Source organism: Berghia stephanieae, chromosome 5 (assembly GCF_034508935.2).
Source record: "Berghia stephanieae isolate SIO BIC M18660-M18661 chromosome 5, UCSD_Bste_1.3, whole genome shotgun sequence".
NCBI lineage: Eukaryota > Metazoa > Mollusca > Gastropoda > Nudibranchia > Aeolidiidae > Berghia > Berghia stephanieae.
In genome coordinates, this window is record NC_088364.1 from 57,711,173 (window position 1) to 57,732,428 (window position 21,256).

The 21,256-nt window shown below is 33.7% G+C and overlaps 1 protein-coding gene across 2 annotated transcripts in view; it reads left to right on the forward strand.

Moving 5' to 3' along the window:
- The window catches only part of LOC144973294 (lysosomal alpha-mannosidase-like), a 101,414-nt gene extending 80,702 nt beyond the window's left edge, over positions 1 to 20,712 (forward strand). The window contains exons 9-28 of one of the 2 annotated variants that reach the window (XM_078915566.1): positions 195 to 248; positions 802 to 918; positions 2,062 to 2,268; positions 3,174 to 3,237; positions 3,568 to 3,607; positions 3,834 to 3,903; positions 4,921 to 5,034; positions 5,383 to 5,499; positions 6,612 to 6,738; positions 7,753 to 7,814; positions 10,873 to 11,085; positions 11,868 to 11,986; positions 13,063 to 13,164; positions 13,551 to 13,638; positions 16,086 to 16,172; positions 17,137 to 17,227; positions 17,461 to 17,600; positions 18,086 to 18,244; positions 18,973 to 19,096; positions 20,269 to 20,712. In XM_078915566.1, the coding sequence (XP_078771692.1) occupies positions 195 to 248; positions 802 to 918; positions 2,062 to 2,268; positions 3,174 to 3,237; positions 3,568 to 3,607; positions 3,834 to 3,903; positions 4,921 to 5,034; positions 5,383 to 5,499; positions 6,612 to 6,738; positions 7,753 to 7,814; positions 10,873 to 11,085; positions 11,868 to 11,986; positions 13,063 to 13,164; positions 13,551 to 13,638; positions 16,086 to 16,172; positions 17,137 to 17,227; positions 17,461 to 17,600; positions 18,086 to 18,244; positions 18,973 to 19,096; positions 20,269 to 20,369 (2,196 nt within the window). In that variant the 3' untranslated portion in view covers positions 20,370 to 20,712. The remainder of the gene's footprint in view (positions 1 to 194; positions 249 to 801; positions 919 to 2,061; positions 2,269 to 3,173; positions 3,238 to 3,567; positions 3,608 to 3,833; positions 3,904 to 4,920; positions 5,035 to 5,382; positions 5,500 to 6,611; positions 6,739 to 7,752; positions 7,815 to 10,872; positions 11,086 to 11,867; positions 11,987 to 13,062; positions 13,165 to 13,550; positions 13,639 to 16,085; positions 16,173 to 17,136; positions 17,228 to 17,460; positions 17,601 to 18,085; positions 18,245 to 18,972; positions 19,097 to 20,268) is intronic. The other variant, XM_078915565.1, reaches the window with a different exon arrangement.
- The last annotated feature ends 544 nt before the right edge of the window (positions 20,713 to 21,256 follow it).

The following is a 21,256-nucleotide window of genomic DNA, read 5'->3' on the forward strand; positions in this document are numbered from 1 at the left end:
AGGTGTTTATTTACTCTCACTCATTCTTTGATGTCTTTATTTACAATACAATAATTGTATTATCTAAATCAATCCCTTATCAAATTGTTGAAAGCCTATTCTTTTCGTGTAATACAGCAGATTATCATTCATGTATCAATAAATATTATTCATTTACTCTGAGATAGTTTTACATATTATTTTGTACTTCACAGCCAAGTTCCCATTCCCATACTTTCCGGGATTTTATAAACACTTTGGAATTAAGGGTATGTGTTTGAATTCTATTATTTATAAAAAGAAATGAATAGGTTACTTATAAATGTAACTTGCATGTCATATATTTTATTCCTTTGCAACAAGTCAGCCACGTAAATCTATCAAATCAATGGAAATCTGGATTTTAAAGAAGACATACATAACATTTACTTTTCCTGGAGGTATTCAAACATCTATTCATGAGTTCAGCTGGATAAGGCTATTTAAATTGATTACATTAACTAAGCCTTTTCGAATTAGATGTTTACTTATATTGTTGTTGTTGCTGTTATTGGTCTGTTTGTTTGTTTTGGGGGAAGATTTTTTTATTTTTTTTTGGTTAGATTATTTTCGTTATTTTATTTTTTCCTTTAGGTATAATTGAATCCTTTGTTTTTATATTTTCTGTTTGTTTATGAATATACGTGTGTATGTGTATGTGTGTGTGTGTGTGTGTCTGTGTGTAATGGGGGTGTGTATGTGTGTATTTGAAGTTTGTGTTCTGGGTCTGTGTAGAATTTCTTTCCTATTTATTTATGCGTGTATTTCTTTTCCTCTCCCCAGGCTAAAGCATTTAGAACGAATCACCTCATAGTCCCCATGGGATCGGATTTTGGCTACACCAAACCCACTCACTGGTTCAACAATATGGATAAATTGATAAGTCTCGCTAAAGCTGAGGTATATAAAAATATTAAGAATTCAAACCATATTTTTCGAAGGATTTAACTCCTTTGAATGTGACATCTATTCTAGAGTCCATCTACAGAATTACTCTTACTCTTTGTAATTGAGTTGATTTTTAAAAAAATCTAGTTCCCTCTATTGATGTTTGTACCCTTCAACTCTTGAACATTATAATAATTAACAATAGATGTGTAGGGTATAGTCATTTTATATTTGAAAGTATAAGATAAACTGGAAATAACTTGAACCAAATCCCTCCTGTAAGGTGTCTCATGTAACTTGGGTTACAATTCTGCCACTGCCTGTTTTGTCTTTTTTATCTGGTTCTGCATAAGCAAGCTACTTTTTGTTAGTTCTTCTTCTATCTGAATTTACTTTTATCCCTTTATTTTTAACATTAAGTGCAAAATTCTCTATACCACCAATTTACCCACATATACAGATTTTTAGTGTGGTCTGACATTGAAGCCAAAATAAGTAAATAAATAAATAAATATATATTAATTAAACTAGGCAACAAGGAATTGGAAAGAACAGAAAATTTGATTTTACAAAACCTACTAGAATAGCAAATTTTGATTTTTGTATGCGTTATGTTATCATTTTTTTGTATTGTAAATGCAGTTCTGCATTAGGCCCATGGAGCCTGGGTTTAACCCAGTTTCTATAGCATGAAATGGACATTAGCGATTGCATGCTACCTTTTGGATAGGACACTCTTCTATCACAAAGTACTGCTGTGTGGACATGGGGGGGGGGGGGGGGGGGGGGGGGGGGAGGAGGCAGAAGAAATCTCAACTTCGTCCTGAATCGATCTAGATCCCGTTGAGTTTGAGTGCTCTACCAAGAAAACTATCAAGACCCCCTAATTAAATCAAACCATGTCAAAATTGTTTGTCAGTCATATGCTCCAACCAATGAGTTATTATAATGAGCACTGGAATTTAGACAAAATTATATTTCTACTGAGGGTAATATTGATAATGATGATCCTGGTACTAATTATTGTATTAATGCCTGCATAATAATTAAAATAAACAGAGCGAGGGAGGAGGAATGTATTCAATATATCATTTTATATTCATTAATTTTTTTTCTTTGTGAAAATATATCATTTCTCTTTTCTTTACCTGCCAGCGAGAAAGAGGAAAACTAAAGATGAACATATTTTACTCCACACCATCATGCTACATTTACAACGTGAACAAAGCCAAGGCCATCTTTGAATTGAAGGAGGACGACTTCCACCCATACGGCATCTCACCTGGTGTTTACTGGACCGGCTATTTCTCAACAAGAGGGGGGCTGAAGATGCACGTGAAAAAAGCTGGTTATATTTTACAGGTAAACATGATTTTTTTAGTTGATGTATTCACTCGATTAAAGTACTTTTAAAAAATGTGTTGTTCATTCCTTACTCACACTGCCCCCTTTCATGCCTTCAATTCTACAGGTGACAAAGGAAATTTATTTACTCAGGCAACGCATGATGGATATGTCGCCTTGTCTATTTATCATATTTCTTGACTTTGCAAACACGCTTTATAGGAATAAATTTTGTGTGTGTGGAAATTTTGTGATTTTGGAAGGTTTGCCACTTGTACAGATACTTTAGAATTGACATATGTACCAATTTGTAATTCGATTCAGAGGTCCACCTTGAAATATGAAATATTCATGTTTCTGGGATTTTATTGATAGTTCTTTTGATAATTTTTTCCTCAATTTATATTTAATGTCCATACATTTAATCAGGGGGGGGGGGGGCAGTGTGGCTCAGCAGTATGGTCTTTGCTTCGTACCCGAAAGGTACCGAGTTTGATCACCCAACACTGCGCTGTGTGGCCTTGAGCAAGTCACCTCACCCTAGCTCAATTTGTGGCGCTGCACTGTGGCTGATGCCTGGGTTTTTCCAGTCTTCCCTTGGAGTAGACCCTTGAGACAAATTTCCCCTACGGGATATATAAAGGAAATTTTATTTTTATTTTTATTTTAATCAGCACTTTTCTAACAGTGGTTGGTTTGTTTATATCGTAATCACAGTATATTCTTTTATTTGCTGGTGGTGCTGTACCATAAGTACTGTAAAAAGCATGAACAATCTAAATCAAATGCTTTTATTGACAAGAAAAAATAATTTTTTTTACCAAGCTTGTTGGAACACTGTCAAATCTGTTGAAAGCAAAACTGCATGATGTTTGTAAAAATGATTTAAAATGTTTGTCTTTTCTGCCAATTTCTTCAATCAGAGCTGTAAACAGTTGTCTATATTTATGGAGCTGGATGGGATGTACAACAAAGTTAATAAATTGAGTAAGTTAGATGGCATTTTATTCAAGAATAAACAAAAGAATGGTTCTGTTTTTGATAAAGTGCACATTGTTATTACCTACTTGAGTCCCTTTTTTACTTACAATTACCAGCGATGTTGTCTTATTTTTATTAAGTTCTTTTTTTTTCAAAAGAATACTGGATAATGTAAATGTTGCTGCTCGATCTGTTTTTGTAATTAAATTGAAGCTTACATTCAATTTCACATTATTTTTTTTTTTTTCAAATAAAACAAAAACTGAAACTAAATGACAATGAATCGGATTCGCCTTCAAAGTGATAATGACCCATATAAATCTGTTTTTAACACAGGAGATGCAATGGCTGTATTGCAGCATCACGATGCCATTACGTAAGTTGTTACATTTTTATCTTTAATTTACTTTTAATTGTCCAGATTAGCTACTGTACCACTATGCGCGTTTTGAGAATGGCCCAATGTAGACCCGTTTTCACAGGGATAAGTTTGTTGTGTTTTACTTTTGTTATTTGCATGGCTTATTTTGTTTCTCTTTTTTTTTTCTCCCACCAAAACGAATGTCTCATAAATTAATACTGAACCCTTTTTTTTTATTCAGTGGTACACAAAAGAAACATGTTATGAAGGATTACAATCGTCTTCTGAGTATTGGAACCAAACAGTGCCAGGTAAAGATCTGTTTTTCTGCCTTATATCATTTAATTATGAAATTTAGTAAGAAAACAATTAAGGTTTGAGGAAGCTGAATCATTTAAAGGATAAAGCAGTGATATATTTTAACTCCATTATCTTTCTTGTCAGTGCCACTATGTAGTATTTGTCATATTTTAATATGAATAAAAAGCACAGTAAGTTTCTATATATACGCTAAATTGATCTTTATGTCAATAATTCATCCAGTTATAATCATGAAGTAATTAAACTGATTTAAGTATGTTATTTTCAGCTCCATTTTTAATTAAATCTGAAATTGTCAACACCTGACTGATATGAATTCTGTTTAACACGTTGGTAGTATTTCACTTCCATTACCTCTATCGATGTACAGGCTCCATTGGTAATGTGCATCAAGAAAGAAATTATTTCTACCATCAGTACTTTAAAGGGGGGGGGGGGGGTCATCTATCTGATATAATCTACTTCAGGGAACTGATCACTTTGACATATTTCTTATTAGCTTGATCTATACTTCGGGTTTGTAATTGTCAACCGCACATTCAATCACCAGTGTCAATCATCAACTTTTATAGTCAATCACCATATGTAATTATCAACCACACATGAGATCACTATTTGATTGACTATCTATGAATAGCTAGACATTGGGCAATAAGCTAGTTGATCATTACAAATTTTTGCCAACTCTTCAAGTTGCTCACAGCTAGTTAATCGCTGACATCAAAGACAATCAAAAGGCCAGAAACCTCTGGCAATAGCAGGTCGTATTTTACCCCTATAGGATTGCTTGCCAATAGTCCACATTCTCATTATAGGCCACATATTACACCAGATGACAAGATAATAGGGGACAATAGAAGACACCAGATTGGCACCTAATACTTTACCGTCATCATTCGTTTCAATCCCATTCATGTAAAATAATGATTCATAAATAATAAATTATAAATTTATTAAAAACAATTGTAACAACCCATTAAAGACCATTTTACTATTTTTTTGAACAGTCAGCCATGTCTATGGCTCTCCAGAGGTTGTGGTCATACCCGGGAACTATGTACTCATTCTTCTGCCACAACCTTAATGTCAGCTCATGTGCTGTGTCAGAGGGAAGTAAACCAGTAAGTAACAAGGGTAGATGTTATCAAGTTAAGGTAAACGCTAAGCAGCCTTAACCTGTGGACCATGAAGGTATTTAAGAAAAGTGAAAATAAAAGTTTCAAACTGAGAACAAAAACACTTAATTGAGAACTTTTTGGTCTCAAAGTCTTCTTCAGCTAATAACGAAAACAATATAAACAATAATACAATACGTTTAGTCTGGAATAAATAGAGCAAAGTTGTTGAAATATGGAATTTTAATTTGATTGCAGTTATACAAATCTTTCCTCGATAAAGCCAGAATCTTCATTCACTTGTATCTCTTCTATCTAAATGAGGATCATGATCATATTTCTTTCACGAACCAGTTTGTGATGACCGTGTACAACCCCATGTCCTGGCCTGTAGACATGTGGGTTCGATTGCCTGTGACGTCATTTCAACCAACTATTACATCATATGATTATAGAACTGTTCCATATCAGGTATGAAAATCAATTAACATGGTATATTTGTGAACAAGCATTATGTTTTGAGCCATCATAAGCCAAAACCTGAATGAGGATTAAAACATAATAGAGCATTGCATACCTTTAATCTGATATTTTATGCGTGTTTAATTATATCAGTTTACATAAAAGAATTTATTCTTTTCAGCTATATGACCTTAATGGTTGAAAATTTTATTTTCTGCCGCATCGAAAAGTTGTTCTAAACAATAATGGAAATACACTGTAGAATGTATCTCGCTTTGCTTTGGACTGACAATCAGATATCTCCCATTACAAATGTAAAGATTGCTCATTATAAGTTGCAGTAACCGTTTTAAAGATGTCACAACTTAATAAGAAAGTTGGATACAAGACTGGTCCCAACAATAATCTTGAAGCGGTTAAACTGAACTTAAAATGATTTATTGGAGTCAAAACGAATTTAGTATAGGAATGTCATAAAGTCTTAAGATGCTGTCTGAGAAAATGACAACAGAAGAAGCTGACATTGGATAAAATGATAAACAGTGAAAGGAAAAACTTGGTGTGGCTTAATAGTTACAATGCTTAATAATGAATGAGAGAACTCTCAGGGAATCACAGTTGACTTGATTTGATTGATTTTATCTTTAATTGCTTTTTTTCTGGGTTCGTTCTGCCACTGTAGTCCATACTATGTTCTCCTGCATTGAATAGAAATTTCAGCTGAAGTCTGGTTGTTTAAGTTTTAAGAGAAAATAAACTGAAGAAACTATTTAGCAATTCAAAATAGAATGCTGATGTGTCTTGTGACAATAGCAACATGATAAGTAGATTGTTGTCATCATTACTCAGTCTATGTGTAATTTTGTAAACAGAACTATTTACATTCTGAATGGACACATTACATAGAAAAAAAATCATTAGTCTTGTAACCAAAAAGCATGTTATGCACTTATTTATCGTGATTGTAAAGGGTGATATTTTGAAAAAGATCAAACATAATAGGTTATCAAATTTGTAAAAAAGCTCATGTAGAAATGTAACAATCTTTTATTTTATAGAGTAGAATAAGTTAATTTCTTTGTAAAAGGTGACACTTTTTAATCAATTATTCCATCCATCAGTTGGTAAATGTTCCTGAATCCGTCATTTCGATTCCTGAAAGGTCGACCCGGGCTGATGTTGAAGCTGTATTCAAAGCATCTTTCCCCCCAATGTCATCGACAAACTTTTTCATTAAACCTGCAAGAGGTAACATTACCTATTCTTAATTTTTTATTATCTTCATGCCAATCTATGTTTGTCAGTTCTTTGGTTCTGTAACGTCTGTGCAATTCGGATCATACAATCTACAGTCTTTCCTCGATTTTGTATCTTATTATAATTGTTAAATGATATGGATAAAGCTTGATTTTATCACTCTAAGTGAATGTAAATAAGTACCAAAAGAAGACTAATTGAAAGCAGCTAGTAAGAGAAGAGAAGTAGGTATATTGGATTGGGACTATCCCATTCAATAAAATTGAGCAAAGAAATGGCTGACAGATAGTCACAACCAATGAAAGGCAATAATTTTGTTGTTAGGGAAGTCCATGACTTTTATCATGTATATCTTCAGATGTCATTTTAAAAAATGCTGCCAGCCTTAAAAATCGATATCATGTGATACAAGTGTGAATGTGGCTGAAAACTATACCTGTCATAAGCTCTTCTATTTAAAAACGTTTAATTTGTTGCATTATAGCTATTTTAACTCTTAATTTTTGTGATGCACTGATGTGAATACTGCTGTCTTTATCTCTCATCAGGTAAATGTATCGTTAAATTCTGTTTTGTTTGATGAGTATCATGTTGATTATAATGCTGATTTAGATGTGATTGTGAATTTATGAATAGAATTTTATTCTTGTTTTTTAGCTCAAACCTCAGATTCAATTGAGTTTTGTTACAGAAATTTTATGACTCATTATATAGCATTTTGTTAGTTAGCATTTTAAAAAGTATCAAAAAATTTGAAGAGAAAAAATGGTTAAAACTTGAACACAATTTTCACTTCCCATCAAGCTCATATTCTAATCAATATTGTTTTTGTTCTTGAACCAAACATGGATGGGCATATTTATATAATTTCCCATGAAAAAATCATTTCTAATAAGTATTAGAGTTAATACTAGTGCCCTATCCAAATATGCTGTTATATTTAATGCAGCTATATCACGCAAGCTGTACAACTATCAAAATCTCTTCTATTCTTTTGACCAACAGGAGGTGTCAAACCACTTTTAGAAGATGTACCGAAAAACAAAGAGGTATTTTTGGAAAATGAGGTAAGTTCAACATGAACATTCTTAGTGGTCAAATTGTATTATTGTTTGTAACACTTCTTTACATACCCTATAATTAATTTAGAGTTACAATACTTTATTCAGAGAAAGCGGCTCGAGAGAATTCTTTTATTACTCTAATTTGTCATATTGCATTTCGAGCTTTATCAAGTTGATTTTTGGCGTTTGTTGAGAATCGGCTCATGTCTGCACTTTTTTTTAATTTGAAACTTTTTGAATGCAAATGTAGCTTTTATGCCTTAATATGTGACAAACTGTCTCAAAACGGAATTATGTCTGGACGAAATTTGTCCTCAAAATTTAATATTGAGTCAAAGGCACTAAAATCGCAAAATTATAGCTTTTTACCATTCAGGAAATGGCATTAACGCTTTTTAATAGAGCAAATGAAGCTCACTCAAATTTCATACTTCAGACTAAAAATTCTGCTTATTGCCTTGTTAACCTCGACATATTACAGTTTGAAATGACAGGTTACATATATGCTTTCTAAGGGATGGCTGTGAATGTGGGGAAAGACAATATAATTGCAATCTTATATTTTATTCAATTAACAAATTCTAACGGAAAGGCTTGCAAGGTACCTGACAGACTGAGTTCAATTTTATTCGAACCTAACATGTCCTCCAGCATGCTAGCAGTAAGAAAGATATGATTCAGACTTTTATGAAGCTGAAAACCCATAGCTGTTACTGCTCCATTGATGGAGACATCAAAGTGACAAATTAGGAAGCAGGCAGTTGTGTAATGTAAGAATAGGAAAAGGTGTGTAAGAAACAGTGCTGGACAAAGCAGAAGGGAAAAGGTAAGAAAAAATCATACCAAAAGAAAAATATATAAAATCAACCTCTCTGATAGCTGCCTTTCTCTGATTGCTGATAATCAAGGAATCTGAGATTTGATCCCCATTCGAGGTAGGCTGATTTTTCAGGAGAAAACCCGGAAAGATGGGCAAACTTCATAAATTGAGTTATGTATGCAGTGGTGTAGGCCACATCTTTCTGATTGTTTACCACTGTAAATGTGCTTTCTATGTCTATTAGAACCGAAGTTATGGTTTTTTTCTCTGAATAAAAGTTGGTGCTATGGGAAACACTTTATCTTTGATTTTGGCTTATATCTCAAATCGAAGCTTGCCGCATCTTCCCGGGATTTTTTCAGCCAGCTTCACATTTTGTCTTGCCTTTTTTTTTCTCTCTGATTTCTCTGGCACTGCTTTATGCACATCATTTCAGATTTTTTATATCAGTGAAAAACAGTAAGATACAGGCCTGTAAATTCTCAGCCATTTGGCTGATTTCAGACTTTTGCATGATTTTCCAGAAACAGACTTTTAATCTCAGCCTTGATACCTATTTTTGTTATTTTGAACGCAAAACAAACGAATCCCCCCGTTTAGCAGGGTTGCCAGATTATTTTTCAACAAAATGCCAGGGGAAGACTCAAAAAATGCCAAAACACTCCAAAAAAATGCCAAAGTCTGTTGACTCCCACCCCCACTAAGAAAACTACTCACTTTTGATAGACAATTTACTATCATATCCTGGTGGCTTGCGTGTTTTCTTTTCTTTTTTTTGTTATTTTTTTTTTTGGAATTATACTTAATTTCCTGTTGGGGTAATTTTTTACCTACTGACTACTAAGTGGAGTGCTAAACCACTACACCACGGTTGGATTTTGAGAAAGAAAAAGAAATACATTAACATGAAAGGTAAATACGTAAACAATTAAATAATTATTGACAATTAAGAAAACTTACTGTTTCGTGTTTCTTATGAAACTTAATTAAGAAAAGGTGTCATTTGAAGTATAACATACAAGAAAAGAAAATGCCAAATGAAAATGCCAAATGCCAAATGATTTTTCTAATGCCAAACGGTTTTCAAAAATGCCAGATTTTTGGAATCTGGCATTTAAAATGCCAAACTGGCAACCCTGCCGTTTAGTTCTCATCTTATTTCGTTTTATTTTCTCTCTATTGTTCTATATTATAATATATTGCCATACGTCATATCGGGAAAACCCGAAAATAAGTTAATTTCGTTCCCTGGATTTTACCGTTCGTGATCTCGTGCTGAACCACGGAAGCTGATCTACTGGTCTGAAATCAGCTAATATTTTATTATAGTTATAGAGTGGCTGATTTCGCTGGGATTTCAGCCACTGTGACCTCACCAGGCCATAACCCGACTCGGCCAAGGTTGCGCATTGAATCATGGGACGGTGTGAAAGTGAGAGTTGCGGTTCCGGTAAAACTTTGTTTACAAACATTTCCAAGTAATCCTGCCCAGTTTTTGACTTTATCCATCTTTGATGATCAGAATTTCATTCTAAAGGAGTAAGCTCACAACCATATCATTCTATTATCTTACAATTTTCAAGTGTTTATACATTGATACGATCTTTATTCATTAAAATGCCTGAGACTTTCGTCGACCGCAATGCCGATATTAAGGCAATCGACGCGTCTGTGCGAAACCGTTTTAAGTGGTCGTGGCTTGAAGAGAAGGATTTACAAGGGAATATGAACTCTGTATTATTATCTAATCAATACATCCATTTTATATAAATCAGCAGGATTTTATGTTACGTTTTTTTTTTTTTTTTTTTTTTTTTTTTTTTTGGGGGGGGGGGGGGGGGGGGGGGGTCATGCGAACATATGGCTGACATTTTTCAGCCTTTTCGCAAATTGTGCATTTACAGGCCTGAAGATAACATTTGAGGTTAAAGCAAAATTGATTCACACTGTAGAGAGCGAATTGAAGATATCTTATGGTACCACTCTATTGTCATTGCAATGAGTGGTTCATCTAGTCCTGGCAGTTAGATATTTTCTAGACCTATGATCTGATGCATTTATATAGCTTATCCAGAAAAAATGACGAGCAGGCACTTGTATCAATAATGATAGCTTATCCCTTGCTAGATGAGGCGAGAAAACTTTTCATCCAGGTAATAGAGCGACAGTTTCCCACTGCCATAAACTCTTCTCTTTTTGTCTATGATCTACCATTACAATTTGATTTCTTTCTTTTTTCAGTACATCACATTATTTTTTGACAAAACCACTGGACTTATAACTAAAATGGTCAATAAGGAATCCTTGATAGAGTTGCCTTTGCGTCAAGACTTTAACTACTACGAAGGCATGCAGGGTGGCATGAGGTCATCTGGTGCATATGTCTTCATTCCATCGTCTCCTAGAAGTGATTCTGTTCGTGGTGGAAAGCCAGCACAAATCAAGATAATCAAGGTAAGATAACTTGTCATGGCTATTTCATCCAAATCTCTCATTTACTTTTACTCCTAAACTCAAATGATAATAATAATTAAATTTTAATGAAGCAGAGACTGTGGGATGTATCATTGTTTTAGCTGGGTTAACGAAATTGTCTTGACTCAGATATTATTCCATAATTATTGTAGACGAAATACGTTTTAGATAAATTATATCTAAAAAACAATGACTTTGTCATTAGATTATTTTATTGGATATGAAATTCATAGCAATTCTGTCATTATTACATAAAGAACTTTATACATTTTAGACTGTTAACGACGTTGTCTCACAAGCATCATGTCTCGTCCTACATGTTAAGTGTTGCTGTTGGCTAGAGACTCCTTGTAAAACACTTTGAGCACATTAGTGGATATTACGCTATATTATGCTCATGTTTTCTTTAACTGGTCTAAAGTCCAATTTAAGCTGGATTGATGAAATTGAAATTTGAGTTGAAATTGATGCTATGTGTTTAAGTAAAACACAACACTGTCCACTGAAGACAACACTCACTGTTATTTTTTTTTTATAATTTTTTTTTTTTTTAACTGTTGACTTTCTTTTCGAACTCACACATATTATTGGTTATAACAAATGAAATACCTTGAAATTTAGAAAGACTTAATATAGGTACTGATTCTCATCCCTACCAGTCCTCAATATTTTTGACGAGCATGTAGAGGATAATCGATTTCTTTAAGAGACCAATGAAATGATATTTAAAAATTGTAATCTTATTACATCTTTATTCAAAGGGTCCTATCGTCCAAGAGCTTCACCAGACTTTCTCTCCATGGGTGTCTCAAGTCATTAGATTGTACGCTGGTGCAAGGCATGCAGAGTTTCAATGGGTAGTTGGACCCATTCCAACCCAGTGAGTAGATCAAAGGTTTTGTGTGAATGTTCGTTTGTGTGTGTTTTTTGATATTCTTTATTATAGACTCAGATATGATCTCATAGGGGTAGATATTTATACTGTTTACTTATTATTATGATTCTCCTACTATAAACTAATATGTTGTCTAAATGTTAGGAACAGTAAAAGAACGTCAAGCTCCTCCATGTGTTTATTTTGTATGATTTGTATTTTAAAAAACGTTTTGGTCATTTTACTTTCTTTTCTTTTTTTTCTTTTTTTTATTAAAGGTCAGGAGAGGTGGTATTTTATGTTTTATTTAACCAGATGTTCTTTAAATAGCATGATGTAAACATGCTATCGAAAATTATTACGCAATTCTGTTTTTCATAATAGCTTTGATAGTAATTTGCTTGTTACTATATTACATCCTAATTAGAATTGTTTGTTTTTTTTATGAAAGAGAGAATAGCCTGGGTGGGGTTCCTGACCTCCCATAGTGGGCAGGTGGGTACATACTGTGTCTTCTATCCTCTTTTATCTGTTTTCCAACATGCTTTCTGTCTTTGTCTTGGAATGAGATTACTTGGTTTTGTCCTGGCCCTGGCCGGAGTCCTAGCTGGGAGGGAAACAGTCAAATGCATAGTTATTGTTTTGGGAGATGATATTTTTTTCCTTGTAAATCATCTCTCTGTTATGTATTATTAATTTGTTATTTTGAATGTATAATGTAAGCATTTGAGTGTATTCCTCTGTTGGATTTTGTGCTTGTGTCCAGATGAGATTTATAGGTGGTCTCAAACTAAGTACTTTGATAGTGTGCTCTTGGAATCTACATCTGATCCCTATTTGTTCCCAGTTCCCCTATGTCTTACTTTTTCTTGGGTGCTTTATTTGTAGTTCTAGAACTTTATCCTACTATCCCATTTTCTTCCTTTTTACTGGTGCTGATATAACCTAAATGTGTTGCAAGCGCCGTAAAACCCTTAAAAACAAAAAACCAGAGAATAGTTGACAGTAACCAACCAAAATCATAATTTGAAATGTTACTTCATATTCATATCTTCAATTTATATTAACTTTTGTCTTTTCAGAGATAATCGTGGAAAAGAGATTGTGTCTCAGTTTACTTCAAACATTAAAAACAAGGGAATTTTTTATACAGATTCCAACGGACGAGAAACTATGGAAAGAAAGTAAGACTTAGAGTACCATTGAGAACTTAAGCCATCTGACATTCATAAACTCCAGTCTCCAGGTTCATAAAATGTCATTTTTGGACAAATCGTTAAAAATGTTTTCTGTCTATTTTTGATAACCATAATATAAACCGTTACACAATGAATCATATACTCAACTGATAATCTACTGATGTTACAGAATCTCATGGAACCAAAATTTAATGTAAATCATGCAAAAATGTTAGAATGATTTTACGAGAGCCAAATACATTTATGTCAAAGAAAACCGGGATAAAAATATCTCATTATCATTTTTTTTATCATCTTCACATATTTGTACTAGATAATATTTTTAAGTAAAATTTATTTTATATCAACATTCTTTTCTTCGTTCATTTCAGGAGAGATTTTAGAGAAACATGGACCCTTGATGTAAGGGACAAAATCTCTGGCAATTATTACCCAGTCACATCCAAAATTTACTTGCAGGTGAGGGGGAAAATAAATAAATAGACTGCAAGTTTGTTGGTGGTAAACTCCAACTGTTCTATGATATGATTTGTTGCTTCTCTGTGAAATTTATCAGATTTCAAATTTTGGAATTTCCTCTTGTGAATTCTTGACTTTCTTGCCCTAGCAGTTGAAAATATATGAAAATGGCTGCTTCAATAAAGGTCAACAGATTAAACATGGAATGTTTTGGTTTAAAACTTCTCCTGAGCCAACATTAAAAACAACACGTGGTACTGTCTGTTAAACGCCAAAGAAATAAATAAAACTCCAATTCCAAGGGCCAAAATAACTCTTAAAGACAAGTCTGAAATTGAATGGATCAAATAGCTTACTGATCAAAAAATAGTAATACAAAGCAAAAAGACAATTATATATGGAGTCGGAGTTTATTCTGTTCTTTGAACTTTAATGGACAGTTCCAATTATTTTCTACCACTTGGTAATCAAACTACCATTTTCCTGTTGTTAAAGACTCACTGACTCATCACCACTGGGCTGGGAGGAGAGGGGTCAGAAAAAAAAAACCCCCCAAAAAATTGAAAAGTCTGGAAGGACACGAGTTTGGGAGAGAAAAAAACCTGGGATAGGCTCTTACTCTTTACCCACATTTGCTTACCATACTGAGGATACCTGTTAGTCACAGCATTGGCTATATAAAAAAAATGTTTTAGTGCCTTTCAGATGTCGTGATTTGTCCAACATGATAATATTTGTTATCTTTGGAACCCTGGTAAAGAGCAGTGTGATTTTTTAATGGTTATTGCACGACAGTTGAAGCGAGTAATTGGAATATCGTTTTATCGGAACAGCTGCTTTATTAGAGCCATCTGTCGGTGACAGAATTTTTTCTACATAATTTCTACTGCTTAATCGGAATGTATGCCGATTAACTGGAACAATTTCAGACCCTCAGCGAAATTTGTAATCATATTTTTTTTTCAAGTAGTTTAATATATAAATATTCCTATTGATGCGAACAAGAGTTGAATCAACTTGCATCTTCAAATAGGCCCATTAATTAATAATGGCATAGTGTCTTTCACCACTCATTCCCTTTTATAGTATTACACTAGACATTTGACCATGAGGTAACAAAAATTAACCAATGAGATCCCAGATAATGATGCAATGAGTTTTGACAAGGCATGCTGCAGTGATTGAAATTACATTGTATAATGTGTTGTCATTTTTGATGGAACAGGGTTCGTGTGTCTTTGATCATCATCATATCTTGTCACGCCAGTGAGTCAGCCAGTCCCGGGCAGTCTGGTTGCATTCCCTCAGGTCAGCATTGGTGCAGTGAGGTCCCAGCGAGCATTCAGACAGGATGTGGTCCATGGTCTGTCTGGGGTGACCGCATGGGCATTCAGTGCCCGGTGAGATTTTCCATTTAAAGAGGTTGGTGGCGGTGTTTCCCACCTTTGCTCTAGCTCTGTTCAACGCCACCCATTCTTTTCTCTTGAGGTCTGTGCCTGCTGGGAGCTTTTCTGTTGGGGGCTGGAGGGCATCGTTTGCTGTCTTGTCCCATTCTACCCATTTGTCCAGGCGGAAGAATGCTGAGTGGTCTGGGTGAAGGCTCTCTACTGTGAAGAAGCTTTTCCTTGATTTGAGCCTGCTTTTGGGGCATTTCCTGTTTGTATTTTTGTATTTGGGCATGAGTTTCCCTCCGGATGTGTGGTGGGGCTATTCCTGCTGCACGGTAGACCAGTGGTAATGGTGTTGCTCTCAGCTGGCCCGTTATGATCCGGCAGGCGTTGTTGAGCTCGGGATCTAGCTTGGAGGCATGGCATGATCGGGCCCATACAGCTGAGCAGTACTCCGCAGTTGAGTAGCTGAGGGCCAATGCTGTGGTCCTTAGAGTTTTAGGGTCAGTTCCCCAGTTCATGTTTGCCAGCTTTCCAAGGAGGGCATTACGCGTGGACACTTTTGCCTTGGTCTTCCTCACGTGTTCTCTGAAGTTGTACTCTAATGTCTTGCCATTCCACTTGATGTTAAGTTTTTTGTGGGCTTGGTGGTTGTTGAGGTGAAATGCACACACTTTGTGTCTTTGATTAATTTGGCCTATTTAGGATAAGGGTTTAATGACCGTTCTGTTTAGATTTGTAATCATGGATATGATGACTCTTATCTGCTGTCTTAGTTACATAATGTTAAATTTTGTGAAAAAATAAACAACAAAACTTTTGACAAAAGAAAGAATCCTCTGTATTACTATTATCAGATATGGGTACAGCAATTTACATGTATGTAGTCTTTATAGGTTGTTTGAATTATGGAGGTGACTTGTGGAATCGGTTTATTAGAACATTGCTTAATTGGAACGATTTCTGAGTGACAGTGCTGTTCCAATTAAGTGGCTGACAACTAGCATTGTTTTTCTTTTTTCTTTTTGTTTGTTTTTAATTTTAAATATTTATTCACAGGACAAGGCTAAGAATGTCCAACTAACTATTCTGCCGGATAGATCTCAAGGTGGAAGCAGTATTACTGATGGAAGTTTGGAACTTATGGTGAGATGTTTAAACTGAATATTGTTTTCTGAATTGACGTTTATTGGAGGTCATCTTGATTACAGAAACAATTTTTTATAAAAATACCAAACAATGCTCCTACAGAAAAGCAGCCATGTCTTGATAATACAGTATAATTGGTATGAACATCGTATTTATCTTTGCATCATAATTTATAATCCTAAAGTCATGATTTTTTCAAAATGCCTATTTATTTATTTGCTTATTTATTGATTTATTTATTTATTTATTTATTTATATGTTTATTAATTTATTAACTTATTGATTGATTTATTTATTTTTTATTTATTTATTTTATTTTATTTTTAATATATTTATTTATTTTGGAGAAAATTAGGACATTCTAGATATTATAAATGACAGGATAACAAATCTTCAATCATTACATCCAAGCAAGTTCATCTCAGACAACATTATATGTGTCTTCTATCCAGACACAATGTTCAACTTTTTACTTTACTGTCTGATCAATATGTAAAGATTACACGCTAGTATCCCCACGACGGAAAGTAGTGTTATTTTGAGAATATAAAAGTAGCTGTCTAATGGGCAATAAACTTTTTCCTTATTTTCTTTCGTTAGTAACATTCAAAAAGGGAACAAATAAGATTGTTTAAATACATAAAAAAGGAGTGAACCAGAAACATAAAAGACAGATGCTTTCAAAGCAGTGGCCATATTATCTGACCAGTGATGAATAGCATGATATACGTTTGTGCCTTGTAAATGCACGTGACTTCCATACAATACCTTTTGATGATTCATAATATGTCTCATTGATTGAAAAGAAGTGTGTGATTATCAAAACATGACAACACCAGTAAAATGATTCTTTCCAAATGTTTCAGAATATACCGGCCATGTCTCATTCATGATATTAACATTTTAAAATCTCTCATCAATCATAAAGACGCAGTCATTTTTCTTACTTGCATTTTAAAAGGTTCATCGTAAACTGTTATTTGATGATGGTCTTGGTGTTGGGGAGCCATTGGACGATGTTGGCATTGATGGCCAAGGTGTCATTTTTACAGGTAATGAAAAAGACTTATTCAAAAACATCTTTACCACAGTGGGTTTTAGTCAAGGTTGTAAAATGACATTATGTATTTTAAATGATTAGTTAAAGACTACAAATGATTTTTTAAAAATATTTTTAAACACCCTTCCAAAATTTAGTAAAAAGAAAAAGGTTTTATCAATTTTAAACTGATGGTTATGATTTTTTTGAAAATCACTCTTTTTCTTAACCCTTTTTGTTTTGCAGGAAAACACTATGTCATTTTTGACACTATACCCAATTCTGTGAAAAGAGTCAAACAACTCGCCCTACAACTACAGTTTTCCCCAGTTCTCATGTTTACACGGATAAAGGAATCAAAACCACCCGCAGGAGTCATGTCTCAGGTATGTTAATTTTTCAATTATGTGATATGAATGATTTAATAAATTCCTTTAGTTGGGTTGTTTATTTTTGTTTTTATTTCACTGTGTTCATGGACATTATTACTGTTGTTGTCATTGCATTCCTATGATGAAGAATGTCATCTAATGTTTTTTTCCAATATTTAGTGTTTTCAGTGCAGTGTAATCAAGAGCCCTTTTAGAGCAAAGGGATTCAAGAAGCCATGTTAATCCTGTCCTCTTCTGTAAAATAGACAGTAAAACTACCAGCTATCCTATGGAATGTCCTGTGCAAATTATTTTCCTACACACCTGAATGAGACTCACTTTATTGACTAGTTCATTCACAATCCAGTTATATTTTACCCATTCATCATCCACTAGTTTAAGGAAGAAAGAATGTGATTTGACATCTAAAAACGATATATATATATATATATATATATATATACATTTTGATAATAAAATTAAACCTTGTTTCATCACAGCATAAATTCCTGCTGAAGTCCTTGCCAGAAAATGTTCAAGTCTTGACTCTAGATTTTGTCGGTAGCAATGAGACAGATCTGTACCTTCTACGATTGGAACACGTCTTCGAAGCTGAGGAAGATCCTGAACTATCCAAGCCTGTTTCCTTATCTCTTGAAGTAAAAATCTTGATTTTGATTATACTCTGTGATAGCTTAGATTTTAAAATATTAAGATATTTAAAATATATATTTTGTAATTGAGCTGTTGTTTTTGAAACACATTTTAAGTTTTATTAAGTGTCCTTTGTGATGTGCTTTGACAAAAGCTTTAGAGAAATCTAGAAGTATTAAGTCACTTTTTCCTTCATTATCATTGTTATCATTATCATTATGGTCTCATCATCTTCATCATTTTCACAACTATTCTTGCTCCTGTGAAGGGGAGGAGGAGGAGAAGAGTTGATAGAGTTTTATTTTTGGACACCATAGCCGTAGGTTGATTTGTTAGCACCGTTAAGAGGCTCCTTTGGTGACAAAAAATGTTAATTTTGAAAATTCATATATTAATACTACCATTATTACTAGGTTTGGCTGCCTGGTGTATAGAACCGATGTCTATTCTGGCTGTTTTACTGTAAAATTGACACCTCAAAGCTATATTTTGATGGCAAACTATTTCTATTTTCCAATTAAAACTTGAAGTATCACTGCGATTTTTCTATAGTGGTGATTCTTGCAGTCATTTCTGTTTATGTGAAATTATGTTGATTTATCATTAGGTTCTTGAGTTTATAAAATGTTTTTTACTTAAATGATAGTTCACTGTTGTGCTTTATTGTACTTTTTTGTTGCTTATGTTTTCAAGTTAGTATTATGTTATTGTCTTATTGTTACCACTCTTGCAGAAATTGTTTGACCCCTTTGACATTGTAACAGCTGAGGAGACAACTTTGGGAGGCAATTTTCATCCTAATGAAGTAACTAGGATGCAGTGGAAGACAGAGGATGGGCCGACAGAATCTCAAATGGGTAAGTAGTATTTTACATTATGGTCCTTTTTCTATGGATATAAATAATTTGTATTTATTTGCTGTCATTGTTAAGCAAGATTTTCATGTGCTCTGTTAACTACGAGGCTAAGTCAAAAAGTAATGAGACAAATCTCCTACTGAGATCATTTCTTTTTCATGCGACGTCATATTTGGCTCAATTGAACTTACACATGTACTCTGTAAACTAAAAGTTGAAAATTTTGACAAAGTTATGGTATTTCAAAATGGCTGCCGCTACGAATGTCCATCAGCGACAGGAAGCTGTCATTTAATTTCTTGTTTTCGAAGAAGAAACATCGAGTAACATTTTTTAATGCCTTGGGAAAGTTGATAAAACTCAGGCATTTTGTAGAGGCAGTGTTTTAGGAGGGTTGAACGTGTTTCTTGTCATTTAGAAGAAAATGAGATGCAATCCAACACCTAATTTGAAACCCCCTCAACCATGTCTTTATCCCACACATCTTGTGATGGCCGCCATCCAAGCAGTGTCAACTCAGTGAATCCAATAAAGATAGAGGCATTGATCATCTGATAGATGAACTTCACTTGATGAGATAGCAGATACAAATGGACCTTGAAGCGACTGAAAGCAATAATTCGTCCAGTCAGACCGGATTTGGAGATAGAATTAGTACTGTTTCTTCATGAAAATGTCCTTCCACACACAAGTGTCAGGAAAAGGGAGGTAAACGATGGACAACACTTGTCTCACTTTTCTTAATCACTAGACTTCACACTTTTGGGCTTCCATCTTTTTGGTCCACTGAAGGAGGCAGTTAGGGGGACATCACTGTGAAGATGATGAATAAGTCAAGACAGTCGTGAAAAATTTGCTCAAAGTTCAGTCAACTCAGGTTTACAAGGACGGGATACATGCCCTTACAAAAAGGTGGACTGTGGCTATCGAGAGATTCAGAGACTATGTTTAGAATTAGCATTCTACTCAGCTAAAGCCAGGGATTGATTCAATTTTTTTTTAATGTAATAAGCAGAGTCCCATTACTTTTTGACTCACACTTGTATATTATTTAGAATTATGTACATATTGTTTAAAAATCCAAAATGTAAACATTTCTGTATAAATATCTTCATTTTGAAGCATTTCATTCTTTTTGTTTATCATTTCACATTTGATACTATTTGTTGCAGGTTCTGATGACTTTAAACCAAAAATGGAATCACCTTTCACGATATTACTAAAGCCGATGGAGATTAGAACATTTAGAATTCAAACTGCAAGAAGTTCATAGATTTTATTGGTATTTGCTATTAAAAAAAAAAAAAAAATTCGTTTTTATTTTATTTATTTATTTATTTTTTTTTTTTTTTTGGTTTCAATATTACTCAAAACTTTGTTTTGCAAACCAATTTTTAAAAGTTGAAATTCATTGTTATATGAGAAAAACCTTTGTTAAATGTTGATCATAGATATGAAGTTTGTATCAGAATTTAACAATATCATCGAGGGGTACATTAAATTTAAAAGAAATGATCAGAGTTTTAGTTTAAAGACCTATCTAGTCATGCTTGATTGCACCTTTAATATTAAAGTCCACCTACAAACCAAATTTTTTTTTTAATTGATTGCAAAAATTATTAAATAAATAAAGTGCCTGCGTTCTCTGCCAGCCTCCAAACTTTAAAAATGCATTATATAGCATATCAGGTGATGGGACGACACAGCTCAATCCATTGATAAAGTCACAGGATTATATGACGTTGTTAAAAATTTTAAATGCGTTTGTATGTTTGATCAACATTTAACATATAATAACAGAGTTATTTGTTGATAACAAAATAAGTGCTTTTGAATGATGACTGCTAGTGATGCATAATATCGGCATGCATAAAGTGATATTGATTTGATTTATTTTTGTGCATGGAAAAAAAATTGTATCGTGTGTCTTAGTCTTTTTTTGCAAATGGCATAAAATAAACTTTGTGAAATTGAATGTAAGCTTCAATTTAATATACGAAAACAGATAAAATGGACGTTTTGGGTTTCCCCTTTATCAACAAAACAGGATGAATGAAACTCTACAGACAAATGAGATAATGTGGTAGTGGCATTGTTAAGATTAATAAACAAAATCATTGATAGGTAGGAAATAGTATGCTCCTTTGTAAGGAAGCACGA